Source organism: Cibotium barometz, chromosome 62 (assembly GCF_041138505.1).
Source record: "Cibotium barometz isolate CiBa-2024 chromosome 62, ASM4113850v1, whole genome shotgun sequence".
Taxonomy (NCBI): Eukaryota; Viridiplantae; Streptophyta; class Polypodiopsida; order Cyatheales; family Cibotiaceae; genus Cibotium; species Cibotium barometz.
The window spans coordinates 18,758,829-18,776,719 of record NC_141107.1 but is presented as its reverse complement, the minus strand read 5'-3'; the positions used below and the strand labels follow the sequence as shown (position 1 = coordinate 18,776,719).

General features: G+C 37.8%; 1 protein-coding gene across 1 annotated transcript; it reads right to left on the bottom strand.

Moving 5' to 3' along the window:
* Positions 1–6,663: 6,663 nt before the first annotated feature.
* On the bottom strand, positions 6,664–10,578 carry LOC147604215 (uncharacterized). The gene is made up of 4 exons (XM_086795610.1): positions 9,919–10,578; positions 9,286–9,358; positions 8,349–9,189; positions 6,664–7,190 (listed from the first exon to the last, which is right to left on the bottom strand). The coding sequence occupies exons 1-4, from the start codon at positions 10,515–10,517 to the stop codon at positions 6,820–6,822; spliced, it is 1,884 nt and encodes a 627-aa protein (XP_086651736.1). The 5' UTR covers positions 10,518–10,578; the 3' UTR covers positions 6,664–6,819.
* Between the last annotated feature and the right edge of the window lie 7,313 nt (positions 10,579–17,891).

Below are 17,891 nucleotides of genomic sequence, written 5' to 3'. Positions count from 1 at the left end.
TGGCCATCATTGTAAAAACAATTTTAAGATTACAAGATTCATACTTGAACAACACTTATTTTGGAGAGTAAAACATTGAAATCGGTTTATTTCCAAAAATTTACAAGGACGAGTTTTATTACAAAGATCTGAGACTAATATAATTAGTCTTATTTTCCATCAAGGGAAATTCCTAAGCTTGACTATGACATAAGGGTAGAGCAGTCCACATAGGTGAAGTATGGGGGTTCTACTGTAGTTTCTAAGACTCGAAAAATTGATGGTAAGGGTGGTAGACACTCGATTGGGGTAGGTCCCAAAACAGCTACTCTGTCAGCAGAGCAGGTAAGAATTGCATCACTCGGTCATACACCCAGAGATCCTGAGGTATGCAAATCCCATCTATAGTCACAGAGGTGTTGGCCCTGGGAGTACCGACGACGAACCAAAAAAAAAATTGATCATCTTCAACTTTTCAATCCAACGAATCCGCTTTAGGTCGGTGGTGAGGTTCCCAATTCGATCCACTCATATGAAGAAATATCTCGGCCCACGACTCCAGAATCTCTACCCCATCCTCTTTCGATGGGGGAGGGACATCTTCTCTAGTATCTGCACCATGGTGTCACGGAACTCGAAATTTGAGGAGTTACTAGCAGTCTCGAAGATGCATTGAAAAACTAGAAACTTCAAGTAGACATCTTCCTCTTCCTACAATCATTCAAACATCAATTCAACTTGTCTTTAGTAAGATGTTTTTATTAATTAGCATTATGTTAGGTAAAACATACATTACAAAATAGTCCTTAAATGGCAAGTCCTAGGAGCTAAGATCGGCTCTTATACCAATTGTAGGGTTTCCCCCTCCCAAAATAGGGAAAACACTTAAGATAGTCCACTAAGTCTAAACTTGGAGAAAATTTCCTATTCATCGACACCTTGACCATGCAGAGATTCAAGGATACGATTCATAGGTAAGACCTAGTCCTATCCCGCAAGGAGAGCGTGATCTTCTAAAAATCAAATCACCCATACGGTAATTGATCCTAATTTGGGCAACTACTAGTCTTGATTCCTAGAGATAACGCTTTTTTCCTCATCCATGCAAGGCACAGCCGCTGGCCTAGTCTTCTAGAATAGAATTGCTCGAGAACCTATTTATCTAGCATAGGGCTTTCACTTAATCTATTGGAAAGCTACCCGACTAATCGGGTCCACCCGTCCGTAGGATGGTGCCATTGGGGCATTCCATCCTCCCACTTTCCACCCTACTCACGCATCAATTTTGTTTTCTAATTAATTCTACCACACTGTTTGACATAAATAAACATGTTCCTTAATTAAGGCCCTTTTCACAAGATTTGTTAAAACAGTCCTTTGCCATAGTACAATAATGCCAAAGACAAGATTTATAAAAAAAGTTTATACATGAATCGATCCCATACAAGCCAAACCGGCTCTCTTATTCTTTTCCTTTATACTGTCGATGATCTAGAATTCGGCCTTCCAGCCTCTACATGCTGGGCAAAACCCTATGGAACCATACACGTCATCTTCGGCCGCTGGGGCAAGGACTCAAGCCGGCCTGTCACCCTCTCAGGCTCCGTCACTCAATCCTCCCGCCCCTCAGAGGGATGTCTACGCACTAGGGTTCGCTTATTCACTGCACTAGCCTGGGCCCTCAAAACTAGATAGCATCATAATCTCTCGCCTCAATTGGCGAACCTTATTCTCCCAATGGTATGAGGGATACCTTGGGCCATTCTCGGGCTTTGCTAAAACGACACCACTGGGCTTTACAAGTCCAGAACGGAGTTAGCGTCGAAGCTAGGAAAAACTTGCACTCTTTTTCTTAAAGATAATAATTTCAATACAATTCATTGAATACAGCATCACTTCAAATCGTAGCTTCATACAAATTTTTTTTAAAGGAAAAGATACACATTTATTAACATTAATATTAAAGAAAAAAATTCTTCTTTAAAAGATAACCAAGCTAACCTAGCTACCATTTCCTTGAGGATCTTGTAAACGGGAGGGTTGGAGCCGCATTAGGAGCATTTTCTCTAATCTCATTGTTGCCGAGACAGTATTCTGGCATTTCTAGGATGGGACCATCACAGATGTCGCCTTGTAGTAGTGCTCGTTGTCGCAGTCATAATGCTCCAGTCAGATCTCAATTCTGAGATCGTTTGCTCACCGTATGAGCAAAAGACCACATCGCATGAACCCTCTCTAAGGTCAAAACCTCTTGCTAAAGTCCACGCAAATGGGGGGAGGAGGGGGGAATTTGTGAGATGTCCTTAACAAAAACGTTTTGTTAAAGGGTAGAGGGGTGTTGCTGTAAGTCTCTTCACACAGGGGAGGGGGGAGGGGGGGAAGAGCTAAGGACATTGTCTTATAACAAGGAGGGAGTTGAGGAAAGTTGCCTTATCTGAAAAGTGGTAGATGAGGTATAGGTGTGGGCGCTGCGCAAAGTACAGTCTCGAAAGGACGGTGTGCTGGCAAAGGATGTGGACTGGGGAAAAGGTACAGTGACGGTTAACAGGGAAAGGAGTGGTATGCATGTACCTTATCTGGTCAAAGGCAGCATGGGTGTCCACATAGCGGTGCGTGTGGACCACACAGCGGGTGGCCGACCTTTGGTTCTTGTGCGGCCATTGTATGGGCACCCTGGTGAGTGTGTACAGTCCCTTTTTTGGGGGGGACCTCTAAATTTGGGGTGCGACCTCGATTTGCGTGCCGGACCGCCCGAGGTGGCAAAAAAATTTTTTTGTCCGAGATGTTCCCCTAGTCATTGGGGCGCAAACCGTTTGTCAATCGGACGCCCGGTCGTGCATTTATTAAGGTTTAAAGGTCGTCATTTTTTTAACTAAAAAAACCAAAATTTACGTATAAGCTTGATCAGGTGTCCATTTTGGATGCTATAAAATCCTATATTATGGTAAAATCATGCGTAGATTCTAAATTTGGGCTCGAAATTTGAAGATTCTAAGATAAAATGGCTCATTTAATAAAATCATTGATTTTTATACCGTAAAAACTCATAAATTCATCTATTACATGGACATTTCTTTATTAGTGAAGATGGGTATGTTACACTTAAGCACATAATTGATTAGAGCATAGCTTATGCATGTTATTTTATTTCTCTAATTACCCTAATCATTATACATAATTATTAATCTTAATTAATTGAATTTCATTGACTCAAATTTAAGAGAAAGAGCTTTCTAATTTCAAAATTAGAAGAAAAAGAGAGAAAGAGAGAGAATAATAGAAAGCTCCAAGAAATGGCCTCCCAAAGCAATATATTGTACACCCTATAGCAAATTAGTAGTATAATTATTAAATCCTTCAAAAATATTAATTAAGTTTAACTGCTAAAAATAAAGAGAAAAACCATAATTTTACTTATAACACACATAGATTGACTTTGGGAAAGTGACTTATGGTCTTCTAGCTCCATAAAGAACTCCAAAAATAGCCGAGAGTGGAGGGTGCATGTTAGCATAGCACGCTTATGCACACATAGCCATGGAGCACACATGTACACATGAGCATGGTGTAAGAGACATGGATCAAGAACAAGATAAAAGATACAAGCAAAACATCATAGTATATTCCATTTCATGTATAATTTGCATACAACAATCATGTCCAATTTGCATTCAAGAGGGGCTTTATATAGCCATCCAACCATGTGACTCTTGGGATACCCATGTGACTATTGGGCTTCCATAACCTCCACAAGATCCTAACTCCCCACTAGCCCCATGGCTGAGAATGGACAAGCAAGCCCCTTGAGAAGGTTCCCTAAGCAAGCCCCTTATTAATAATAAGGTCTAACTGACTAAGGTTACAATCAGTGCACACCTAGGTGCCTAAATGGTCACTTACAATAGCCCAAAACTTCACCCTTCACAAAAATCACCAAGAATAATTTGTTTTTAATTTTCAAAAATAATTTGTTACTTTTCTTTGATTTCTTACTAATGTGTACCATGACCAGCTTGAAATCAAGAAATATCAATATAACTTCTGATAATGGCTTGGTTAAGAGTTTTTTTAGCTCTTTACCTAATAAAAATTTTCTTGTCTAATATTTATTACAACATTGCCCTATAAAAATTATTAAATATTTATTATCTATCTCTGAGTCTCGAAATCAAAAAGTAATAATACATCTCTTTATATATAATACCCAACTTTAGAATTTTTCTAGGAAAAATTCACAAGTTCAACTTTTACAACATAAGGATGGAGTAAACGAAATGATTGATGTTATTAGTTTCAAGGAAGGAACCATAGACGAAAAAAATGAACCTTTTCTACCTCAAATTTTTCTACAAATACATCTCAATGAACACTACAAGCCTAGTAAATTTCATTAATTTTGCATGTCTCTATAAACTACTAGTTCTATTCTAAGTTATCTACATCAACTCTCAAATAGATTAAAGTAGAACTTCAATAAATCTATTTATTAGATCTAACCTTAGCACTACATTGTCCTATCAACATCAACTCTCAAATAGATTGAAGTAAAACTTCAATAAATATCTAAATTTTTTATTTATTATATTTAACCTTAGCACTACATTGTCCGAAGTAAAATTTCAATACATATCTAAAAAATCTATTTATTATACCTAAATTTAGCACTACATTGTCCTATGTAAAACTACAATAAATATCTTAAAAATCTATTTATTATCACTAACCTTAGCACTTGTCCTATCAATACCCTATCTTCTTAACATTTTAAATATTATTAATTATCAATTCACACAAAAGAGACTTGAACTTTTAATTTTAAATAAATAAGAGCAATGGAAATTTCTCAAAAAATCAAGTCAAGCTCTACATTACGTCAACTATGTGGGCACAAATTGGCACGTATATCTAAGTCAAAATAGCGTAATCAAGTTATTGTGTCGTCTTTTCTGAATTTAGGAGAGTCCTACATATACTAATTTGTGCAACACAAAAAGAGACCTCAAAAATGTCCAATATTTTATATGTTACTATGTGCCTAAGAAACAAGGTCAATTGGAAGACCAAAGAAATATGTTGAATGTCTAGGCAAAATTAGTTTTCTGGTGAATACCATTACTTTTTTTTGTCTTAATAAAGTAGGCAGTGATTTTGGATAGAACCCCCTTGTAATCACCCTATTCCTTGGAATTATCATTCATCAATGTGAAAATGAGGTAAAAGCATTGGTAAGTCCAAATTCAAAACTATATTTAAACATTATGAATCAAAATGAGAAAAAAAAACCCCAATGTACCTTAATTTTCGTTTTTATTTTAATGTCACAAAAAGTATTGTTCTACATCACATTATATAATTGTATAGTGCTCATCATAAAGTAAATGCTAAATGTAACAAAAATTGTGATGCTTTTACAATACTAAGATGAGATTTAAAAGACACGTTACTACTATGTAACATGTTTGTTTTTTAACCATCTACATAAAGGTAATGATGTAGCAAAGTTCTAGATTACAAGCCTTAACACAAGTTTCTATTGTTGGTTTTACTAGGTCTTGTTTCACCCTGACCAAAAGGTTACAAAAATTGTGATATGTTATACATCAATCAAAATGTATCTTTGAAAAGACAATGGACGAGATAGAAGTGGATCATAACATAACAGTAACCAATCAAGATGCAATGACCATGTTCAAGAGAACACAGAAACCATCACAAAGCATGATCGAATTGGCACCAATGAAGAGCATGATCAAATGAGAACAATCAGCAACATAGTGACAACAATGTTATGCATCCACATCATCGTCAAATAGTGAAATATATCTTTTCAATGGAGTAAGTGACATAGATATACTAGATCTCTATATAGTGTGAATGGCATGTATGGATGAGTGACCAATTAAGGACCTAGCTCACCTTGAAAGATCGTGTTCTCCGGTTCAAGAATTTATACATCATGTTTTCTATAAACATCACGAAGCTCTCATCTCATGCTTTTGATCCTTAGACTATGTTGCAATTTGTTTCAAATGCTCTCTAGAACAATCTCTAGACTTGTTCCTATTCTTTGTGCTCTTTGGAACTTTTGGAAAACAATCATGTAGCAATAAAAATAGCAACAAAAATAGCAACATTCAAGGAGTTGCTACCCAAACATTACTAGAAGTTGATGCTACACATACACGACATACACACTTAACAAATTTATTAAATTTTAAGAGACTAAAAATAACACAAAAATATTATAATAGTCTCATCTTTGAGGATAAATTTGTAAGAAAGTTTATCTGTAGTTGATGAAAGATACAATTAGTGGATTAAATACATGTAAGAAAAAAAATGTTTCATATTAATTATTGTGTTCAAAATTATATTAATAATGTGTTCAAGTTAAATATTCAAGATGTTTCTCAAAGAGGAATTTGAAATTTCTTCAAAAACTACCCAAATAATGACTAATGGAAATATGTTTTACATAAATTTTTGGTGGATGAATTCTATTTAACTAATATAGTGAGTATTTTTTTTAGAAAAGAAAAATACTCGAGGTGTGTGTGGTGAGTAACATGGTGTGTGTAGCCGGTTGAAATTCCCATGTGCACCAAAAATGGACTAAGACCTCATGAAAAAAAAAAGGGGGAAAAAAGAGGGAAAAAAAAAGGAAAAGTATCTTTGAAACTTTATAATTAAAGAGATTTTTAAAAAAAAAGAGTGACTAAGAACCTAAAAATGGCTCGGTTGTATAGTGTAATGATACTCACAAAAAAAAAAACTAGGCTGCCCATCATTTCAAATCTCGAAAGAGAGAGAGGGAGGGGGAGAGACTCTTAACATGGGCTTTCATGTAGCTTTTCTGAGTACACACACAACCAAAAATGGCTTTGGGGTGACTTTGAGTTTCAAGGACCTTTTCTCTGATTTCAAGTCCTCCTCAAGGGCAATTTCAATCATTCTGTGGCGATGCTTGACCCGGCCAGGTGTCGAAGGGATGAAGTAGGCCTTGGAGTTAGCCTTGCCTCGGGGTATGTAGCTGAGGTAGGTCTTGTGTGCAGGCTCATAACCCCTTGCTGTGAGGATGGGCTGCACCATTCCTTGCTGCTTCCACCTCCCACCTTCCCTTGTCATCCTGTTCCTTGTCATGTTGCCTCTCTTTGTATACTTGGTGGTGCAACAGAAATACAGAGAACCTCCCCTTGCATTTGCATCTGATCCTGTGACAAAGTTTACATGGAAGCATTGCAGAAACTATTACCCCTCTTTCATGGATGGCAACTTGTTTGGCATCATCCCCTTCTCTCTCTTACTCTGTCTCTTACACACATACATGTGCTCGCGCATATGAACATGCATGCATGCATACAATACATACATTCACATATCCATGCATACAATGCTTACATAAATATCTGACAATTACTAGACATAAGTTAAGAAACCAAGCTAACACGCGCTTGCGCATATGAACATGCATGTATGCATACAATACATGGATTCACACATCCATGCATACAATGCTTACATAAATATAAAGCTTACCCTCTGACAATTACTAGACATAAGTTAAGAAACCACATCCTTTTTCCAACCACACATTAGGAAAAAGTGATCAGTTTACTTTCTGATGTGATTTATAAACCCTCACATGATCTACAAGCTACGTGCCTATGGTGATAAAAACGCCTCACATGCAAGCACACATCTATGCAACCCATGAGTTTGTATAACTTTTTGCCTCTCACATGCAAGCACACATCTATGCAACCCATGACTTTGTATAACCTTTTGCTGTCACATCCATACATACATGCATTCACAATTGCTTATGATACTGTGAGAGACATGTATGCATGCACACATGGCACTGGGCACATATGTGCATGCACCTTTACACTTATACATTTGCAAGCAAACATGCAACATCTTTAAGAGCTCTTCATGAATGATACACACATGCAGGGAGCTATTAGAGGCAGGCTTTCACATGCCTCGGCATACAAACGCAACTAATATCCAGCTCACACATGAAATGCACCACCTTATGTTGCCTTTATAACCAGAAAATAGGGATGCATTTGCACATGTACGCGTGCACATGTGCAGATGCTAAATTGGAAAGCATTTGCACATGCATCATGTACACGCATGCACACATCAACGCATGTGTGCATGCAGTGCACATCAAAACTGCACCACCTTCTAAGCATTTCAGACATGTGCTCCACCATATACAGCCCTTTCAGTTAAAAAAATCCATTGAGCATTTGCAGCAACCACTTTGAATGCAGCCTTAATCTACATCAGAAGATTTGCAAGCATACCAATGTACCTTATGCATAGTCTCAGACAAGAATATTGAGAAAGGAGCTTACCCCCTGTAAAATGCCATGGATGACTATGATACACATCTGCTTTAACCACAACCTTGTCAAGGAAGTGATCTTTGTGTTGCTTCTTCGCGCGCAGGTACTCAATCAGACTCTTTTCTTGAACACTGGGTGCATCAATCGGCCTCAGAGCCCGAGTACTCAAACCCTGATATCTGGGATGGTTTAAACCCATGATAGCTAAGGATCCAAGCCTAGTCTCATCATGATGATGAGCTTGCATGATGGTCAATCCATGCACTTCTGGTGCATCCATTTCCAGCTTATGTCGAACTCGTGGATTATGTGCAATCTTATGATGAGAGCTTCCTTCCATGTCATCCATGCCATCTGCAAATGGTAGTTCCAATGTCGGTTTCAGATTGACCACGTCCAACTTGAGCTTTTTGGCCATTTCAGATGGAAAAGCTCCTTGTAGAAGCATGCTAGTGGGCAAGAGCTCATGGATATGGGCTGAATTATGTCCTAACCAATGAGGCAAAACTGATGTTGTGCAGCTGGAAACTGAAGCAGTACTCAGAAACCGCACATCTGAGCAAGCTGATGCTTGTTCATCATGGTTTTTACTGAGATTCAGCCCCATGTTATGATTGTAATTAGCACGTCCTACTGTGGATGCCGTGGCAGTTACAGTACTGCCCCAATAGATTCCTAAAGGAGAGGTTCCTGCATCTGTACCAGAACCATACAGCTCAGTGTGATCATAGTTAATCTCATGACTTAATCTCATATCTGGCCTTGTTCCACCTGCTGCTGAAGTAATTGTTAATTGGGTTGTCAAAGAGTGAGGGGATTCTGACGTTGGACCCTTTCTAACCTCGAAATTCTGCAAGCATAATGTATTAACTTTTAAGTGGATTATTTTGAAAATTAAGCTTTAATAAAAGGTTGTATCAGTTTAATCCACAGAAAGATCTCCAACCTGAGCCGACCAACACGCCCTTCCAACACTGCTTAAATCTTGTGCAGTTACAGCCGTGTTTGTGGGCTCTGTCCTGCACAATGTTAAACAGCTAATTAAATTCTATTAAACAGTGGATACTGAAGATGCTACTAGCTTAAGTAAGAAATTAAGTTGGGTTTAACTCTATGCTGTATTTACATGTAAACGACATTGAAAATCTCAAAGGAGTTGAGATAAAAAGTAACTCTGATCAGCTCAATTCGCAGAGTCCACTAGACTTTGCTTACTTGTCTCTTGAAATTAGCACAGCATTGCATCATGGAATTGCACAGATGAGACATTCTAAGATAGCGTAGCTAGCCTAGCCAGAAATTTATATAGGGTTTTACTCACAACGACTATCAAGGTTTACTCAATTTGCTTTCACAGACTCCTGAACGTTCACTCATCGGTTGCAGCCACGCAAATCTTGTTCTCACAGGCACTTAAAAGGGCGATTAATTGGTAATGTAAAGGATTAAAATTAAACTCCATAGTTAATCGGTATTATTAGCTCAATTAGTAGATTGTGGGGTTAATCTTGCCCCTTTTACAAGCACAGCATTGCACAGAAAAAACTGCAGAAAAAAATTCCAAAAACGGTAAACAGACCTTTGCCATTTGGTGAACCCACTTCGCTCTTCTGAATGGATGTCATGCAGAGTCTTCTTGGCATGGCTTCCAAGGCCTATGTTAAGCTCAAGGCAGACTTCATCCGGATTAATTGACGCTGAATCAACGGTTTTTTTTCCATCAGTGATCATAATCTGGCGATGGAGTCCAGAAACCCTAGGGATAATGAGAGCTGGGCTGCGGCAAGACTGTCTCCAACCCAGTGAGAGCTCTGTGCTTGCCCTTTCTGCAGGGTCTATGTGTTCTTGTGTTGCATTATCAAATGAGTAAGCACCATGATTATCGCCGTTATAAGATGCGATTAAGCCCTCTGTATGCCCAATTTTAGTGCTAAACAATGGGAAATTTCCTTCTGCTTTATTGTTCATGCAGCGGCTTTCAATTAAATCCTCGTCGTCTTCTTCTTCTTCTCCGAATCTGGGTTCTGTGTTAGCTCGTTGTGGAGGTGTTACTGGCGGCTTTATTCCGGGATTAAGCTTGCTGTTGTGACTGGTTTTGCAGTAACCCACACTTAATTTCTCCCTTAATCTCTCCGGGTTTTGGCCCCTTTGATCAGCTTGTAAGCGATGCATGTTCATTTTCCAAAGCAGAAGAATGTAGGCTACTGTGTGTGAGAAAATCCCAAAAAAAAAAGTGGGGAAAGCCAAAAAGAAAAAAAAACAAGAGAGAGAAAAGGTTTCACGATCGCAGCACAGTTTAAAAAGCGCGTAAGAAAGCAGCTCACGACAGTATACAGTGAGCGGTGAATTTTAGGGCATGTATTTTTTTTAACAGAAAACTATGCTGCTAATAGTTTTTCAAAGTAAATAATCCCTCACGCGCTTATTTATGCTACAGGGAAAGGTTAAATGTGACACTCAAACAGCCTGTATGATGGAATTTTTTTTTAAATAAGTGGGCGATATTACATAAGAAGAGCTAAATCGGTCATATTGTTTATTTACATATTTTGAGGTAATTTTCAAAGCTAAAAAAGCAAAACACTCACTTTAGAAACCAACGACCACCACCACAGCTTTTATGGTGAATTTGAGAGATTGAAAGGCTCTACCAGGTTTTATTACATAAACTAACAAGGTTTCTTATAGCAGATTGCCTTTTGAAGCTTGATAGTTTATCTGAATCTGAATAATAATAATAATAATAACATCTTCGGAGAATTGGGTGACGTGGTACTATTTGGTTGGTCTATGTGTCCGGAGTGTTCTCAAGTCATGATATATGTATATATGCATATATTTCTTTTAAAAAAGTATGTATACATATATATAATTTTCTTAAAACTTAAATGTATATATATACATATATACATATATTTTTTAAAAACTGAAATGTATATACATATATTTTCTTAAAACATTAAATTTAAAAAATTATTTCTAAAACTTAAATGTATATGAGATTCTGAACTTTGATGTGGAACCATGAACCGTGATGACGTGGCACATTCTCAGGTGAGTCGGGGAGATTTATGTTATTGAATTTCGTGAAATTATTTATAATATATACATATATATGGAATATGCGAAATGCAGAGAGAGAAAGAGGGGTTCTATAACATAGTTTGACAGTAACCAAAGTCGGGTACTTGGGTCGTAATTATTTTGAGTTCTAATCAGGTACTTAAAATTATATTTTGAATAATTAGTACTTAAAATGGATATCAAATGGAGTCGTGGACCGCGGTTTTTAAGTTTCCAATTTTTAATGATCTGAAGCCCAAATTTGAAGGCCAGTAACGTTAATAGGTTGACCTTTAAAATAAAAAAATAAAATATATATTACGTTTAAATCTAAAATTTAGAGAAATTTTCGAAATAGTGGCCTAAATTTAAGATTATTGAGAACGGCAATTTGAAGTGTAGTCAGTTCAACCGCTGTATACAAGTGTGAAGCGTCGCCACCAGAGGTCTGAGGGTGTTCATGTTGGATGAGGATCAGGCGTTCGTCCGAGGTCACACGATCATCGTGATTCGGAGGTACGGAAGAAAAAGCTGGGGAAGAACGGAGTTTTGGTGAGTGGTCCTGCGCATGCGTGTATGAGAGAGCGACTTTGTGTTTGTATATAAAAAGAGAGAGAGAGAGAGAGGGGGACTTCGCACGTGTGCCTGCCCGGGTCATGGGTAAGAGAGAGATAGAGCTGTAATGTGTGTGTGTGTTTGAGAGAGAGAGAGAGAGAGAGAGAGAGGGGGGGGGGGAGGGGAACGGGTCTGTGTTACCCGAAACGTTGCGTTTTGTTTTTCATGTTGCATGCATGCGCGTGCATGGGCCTGAGGTGACCATAGGCACAAGGCGAGCGTGAAATCAAATTAATTAAAAAACGCGCATTTTGTACAAGAAAAGGTATTAGGAGTACGTACACACACAGTGGAGCGATCATGTCAATTCAGCGGGATATGATATTATGGAAAGGGGCGGACAGATTGGACAATCTGGGAAGATGGCGATGGTTCGCAGGACGGTTCATTGAATGTAAGGGAGATGAAAAGTTGAAAATTTTTCAAAATTAATTCGTGTGTACAATTGATTGTTTGTGAGGGGGGAAAAACATAAGGCCACCGAAATGCATTTATATAAATTCACTAACTATGGTACTAGGTTGGACTAATGTTCTTTTTTCGAGGGGTTCTTCGAAGGCGTGTGAGGACCAAATCCCACGCCCACCTCCACTAACCCACTAGACATCATGCCCATAGTTGCTTTTTGACGGGTCGAGCATCAGGCGTGCGTGTCACGGCTCTTTTTGAGCATTTTGGTCGTAAAATGCTTGCAAAAATCTCAAGTGCCCATCAAAAATTACACTAAAACACAAAAAAACTTGCTATATTTCACCAAACTTGTCAAGTTTGAAGGGAAAGGGCCTCGTTAAAAATCAAGCCTTGATCACACCCATGCTCCTAAACCCCTCTTTTTTTTTCTAATCTACAAATTTTAAACCCTTTCCTAGTTTACAAATCCCTCACTCTTAGTTTACCTTCTCTACTTTACTAGGATGCCAATACCTTACTTTACCTCTTTCCCTAGTTTAGCACCAAGGTTAGCCACTCTTTTTACCCATTCCTTGCTTTACCACCAAATCTTGACACATCCTAGTTCACCCTGTTCCCTATTCTAGAACTTTTTCTAGTTTACCAATTTTCTTAGCACGTCAATGGTGACGACGATGCAAAATAGGTGCCCTGCCGCTTTGGATTGTGGATTGTTGAGCCCACATCGATCACATGTTTAATGGTCCTATGTTACCTAGTGCAAAAGGGGGAAGGGGTGTAGTGTTTAACAATGCTGTGTAACTTAGCGCAAAAGGGGGAAGGGAGGGGATTCAATTTGAAATGGAATCTTTAGGAAAGGCGCAAAACCTTAACCATTGGGCTACTTCGCCACCCATGTGTTAAATAGGTACATTGATGTATAAAAGGGGTTGTTCACAGTTGAGGATAAATTTACACAAGTTGCATCTCATCTGTAACCCTGCATGGGTCTCATCAATGGTCTCCGAAGCCTAAAACCAACATGTTCTACAATATTACTTTCTCAAAACCATGGGCATACAAAGAAACGAGCAAAGATGATAAATCCCATCTAGGTCTTGCACGTTGTGAGCTAGGTGCACATATGCCCATTGCAATTTTAAATGACCTATTTTGCACCATCTAAGCTTGGGAGTTGCCAAACGTGTACCCAAAAAATGGGCCCCGAGACAAATGGACTCCGCATTGTGTTGCTAAAGATAAAGAGACCCAATGTAGATGTATCCTCCATTTTTATTCTTCTCTTCATAGCATCACTTTTTACACACCCCAAAGCGGGTTCTCAATTTTGGCCACCTGTGATCTTTCAGATAGTAGGACAAATGATTATCTCTTCTACCTTCTCACAAGCTGTTCACAAACACCTAATGCAATGCTCTAGATTTTGTCACATGGGTGTCTTCACACTATTCCTCTCGTGGTAGCCAAGGGGGATTCAATGTTGCTTACAATCAAGCGTAAAATTAGAAAATTTTAACTCATATCGCATTTAATACATTGCAGTGCAATGATTCAATACTAGTGAACAAATGCCACACATGTAAAATTTGAACTCGTTAATGGTTTTCTACATTGGGTAGCAAGAGTCTTGACAATCCAAAAGTTAACATGGTTTCAATCCTTTGGCAATCGGTTGGGAAGTGAGGTGCCACGCAAACATGCCCATGGTCCAAATGGGCTGCAACCTAACCAATCATTGGTCATTTGCTCAAGATGGTGGTGTGGAGCCCCAAAGCCACTACAAACCCCTATAAAACCTTTAAAAAACCCTATAATCTAACTGCTAAACTACTATTGCATTTAATACATTGTGTGAAATTAGAAAAATTGAACGACTATCGCATTTAATACATTGTAGTGTTGTGTGAACAATGACTCGAGACTAGTGAACAAATGCCACATGTGTAAAATTCCAACTCGTCAATGGTTTTCTACATTGGATAGCAAGAGTCAGGACCATCCAAAAGTCAACGTGGATTTCAACCCTTTGGCAATTGGTTGGGAAGTGAGGTGTCACATGAACATGCCCATGGTCCAAATGGGCAACCTAACCATTCATTGGTCATTTGCTCAAGATGGTGGTGTGAAGCTCCAAGTCAATACAAACCCTATAGAATAGGTTTTGGTTTGCCTTTAAAAAAACCCTATAATGTAATTGCTAAACTAGTCACAATAGCCAAAATGAAGTCACTTGGTTCTAACTATTATATTGCCTCCAAATGCTAGCCAACATTGAACTCTGCTCCAAGATTTGGGAGGTGATTGAAGAAGAACATCAGCAAATGCTAGCCAATGTTGAACTCTGCTCCAAGATTCGGGAGGTGGCTGAAGAAGAATGCCGGCTGATGCATAAAGACACGAAACTCGTGTCTTTCATTAGGGATATTAATCTTCTCAAATGAGGACCTATAAAAGCAGTTCTGAATTCCAAGTTAGACTTCTTGGCCCAAATCCTCCTTTTTTTATATAAGATGTATCTTTCTTTATCTAAGCTAATATAATAGCTACCCTTTTCAATAAAAAAGAAACGCCACATTATACCTAAAGCACATCTAGGGGTTTACATACTTCCCTCACTTGTTCATTTTTTGAAGAGAATCGCAAGGAAAGAGGAAGATCTTCCCTACCCAAGCTCAGGGATAGCGAGTCTCCCCTAATTTCCCGAAGCATCATCTGGAATGTTAGAAGAAAGACTCCCTAAATGCCCCCACCCATAAGGAATTTTAGAAGAGGGCAGAGAATCTCAAGATGATGTGTGTAAAGGTTCTAAGGTGCAATAGCACATTGCATATTGATCTTTTCCGGATATAACGATGTGTGTGTGGGTGTTGCCCACATAGAGTAGGCTACAAGCAACTTACATACAAGTAGCTGGTAATCTGCTGTGTATAGTGATGATCATCATGGCCATCATCATTGCCATGATAACAAGGAGTTTGCATTCTGTGCAGTCAAAAGAAAGGGCAGGAAGCAAGACATACGATTCGCACGTGCGAAGGGTCCGAGGACGAGGATGGGGGGACGGTGGGACAAGTGTGCAGAGGCCACCGAATGTACCTTCCTATGTGTATGGGGTGTCATGGGATCATGGATGGGTGGCAGTAGCACCTTGCGTTGTAATGATAGACGCTGATACTGACCTCCGCCTGCGCAGGACGAGGTGAAGTGCTTTCACTGCTGCTGCCTTGCTCACGAGCTGATTCCTGAACACCCTCTGCACCAACACCACGGCCCCTATTACACTCCAACTAGCTGAAACCTCCACACAAAAAGAAACTAGGCTTCCAACTAGCCTTTCCTAGTTCAGTTTTATCCTCCCCTCCCTTTCTTTCTTTTTTGACAAGCACCTTAAAATTTTTATTAAGTGTAAGTGGGAATTAGTCCAGTTTTATCGCCCTAGCACCCATTTTTAAAAAATAGAAAAAAAAAGGCATCTGTAGCTCCACACACACACACAATTTTTTTTAAAGAAATATCACAAATACAAAAGCCTTTCTTTTAAAAAAATATATAATTATATTTTTTTTTCGTACACACCCGGGGCCCACTCAAGTGGGTGGAGCCGATTTTCCCTTCCAACAATTAGCCAATTATCATGGTCGGGCAAGGGCCACATAATTATAATTATATTTATAAGCTTTCCAAAGACATTTTCTCTTCTGGAAAATACAAAAGACTTTCTTTAAAAAACCACATAATTATGTTTATATTTATAAGCTCTGCCAAGACATTTTCTTTTCTAAAAAACCATAATTATATTTATATTTATAAGCTCTGCAAATACAAAAGTCCATCGATACAAAAGCCTTACCCTACATGTGAGATTCTTAGCTTCTCGCATAACTTTAAAAAAATTTCAAAGACTCTTTGCATGCAATAATCCTTCGGTTTTGAAATCACGTCTTTTAAAACCTTTCAACATGCAAATTTAAACATTCAAGAGAAATTTCAAGACTCAAATTTAAACATTCAAGAGAAATTTCAAGATGCAAATATATTTCAAGAGAAATATATTTAAAGAGAAATTTCAACACGCAAATATAAATTTCGGAAAATTGTAAACAATGGAAGGCATGTGAATGGTGGTGAACAATGAAGCCACTAACCAATCCAAAACATCAATGGCTCTCTCTCACACACACAAAAATAATAATAAAAAGTACAACTAATACAAAAGCCTTTCTTTACATGTGAGATTTTTAGTTTATTTTTAGTTTCTGGCATAACTCTTTTCATGCAATAATTCTTCGGTTACTAAATCATGTCTTTTAAAACCTTTCAACATGCAAATTTAAACATTCAAGATAAATTCCAAGATGCAAATATATGAAAAGGTAAGAGGTGCCACAATAAAAGTGGCTAGGCCATTAAATTTTTAGATGTGGCCATGTGGAATAAAATTATATTTAGCAAAACTAAAATCTCATTAAATAAATAAATCAACCAAGTTAATCTTCTAAAATTAACAGTACTTGAGCCCATTTCAACTATTAACCTTCTCAAATTATGAATAATTAAGTCCATTTTAACGAACTTGTAGATCATATCGAATTAAACCATGAAATCTTTCCTAAAATTAAGGATATATTATGATTCAACATAAACTCAATTAAAATTTTCTTTTTTTAATAGTTAAACAAAAATAACTATTGTAAAAATGGTTTTAAACATTTATTTGTCAAGTGTGAGATCCCTTCCCTTAAAACTTTTCAACATTAATTTCCTTCCTATCCATGATTCACATAAGAACATGGACTTTCAATAAGAAAAGATTGGATTTTTACGCCTAAAGCCCTTAAAGCACTCAGAGTTTAAGAGAGTGCACTTTTCTATTAAAAGACCCATGTTGGTGCTAGCTTGCATAGGCATATTGAATTTAAGGTTATATAAATTTAATATCCACAATAGACACTATTTTAGTTAAACATATAGTACCATATGTTGAACATCAATATCCACAATAGACACTATTTTACTTAGAACAAACATATAGTACCATATGTTGAAAATCAATGCTCCACTGTCGACATAAGTAACAAATTAATCTATTTTGTAAATAGTACCACATGTTGAAAATTAATACTCCACCCTCGATATTATGACTACGTGGATAACAAATTGCTCTATTATGTATATAGTACCATATGTGGAAAATCAATGCTCCACCCTCGATATTATGACTATGTGGGTAACACATTGATTTATGTTGTAAGCCCCCATTTACAATGAGGAGAATCCGCTTTGTGGTTGAGCATGCCTAGGCACTTGGCAATGCTTGCGCAGTGGGTTTGGCAATAGGTCAGTGGGTTATTAGGACATGGATTATGTAGATTTGGCACCATACTAAATAAAATAACTATAAGTAAGGGTTGTTAGAGCACACTCAAGGATAGAAAAAGATCTTCATAGAACACCTTGTCCTCA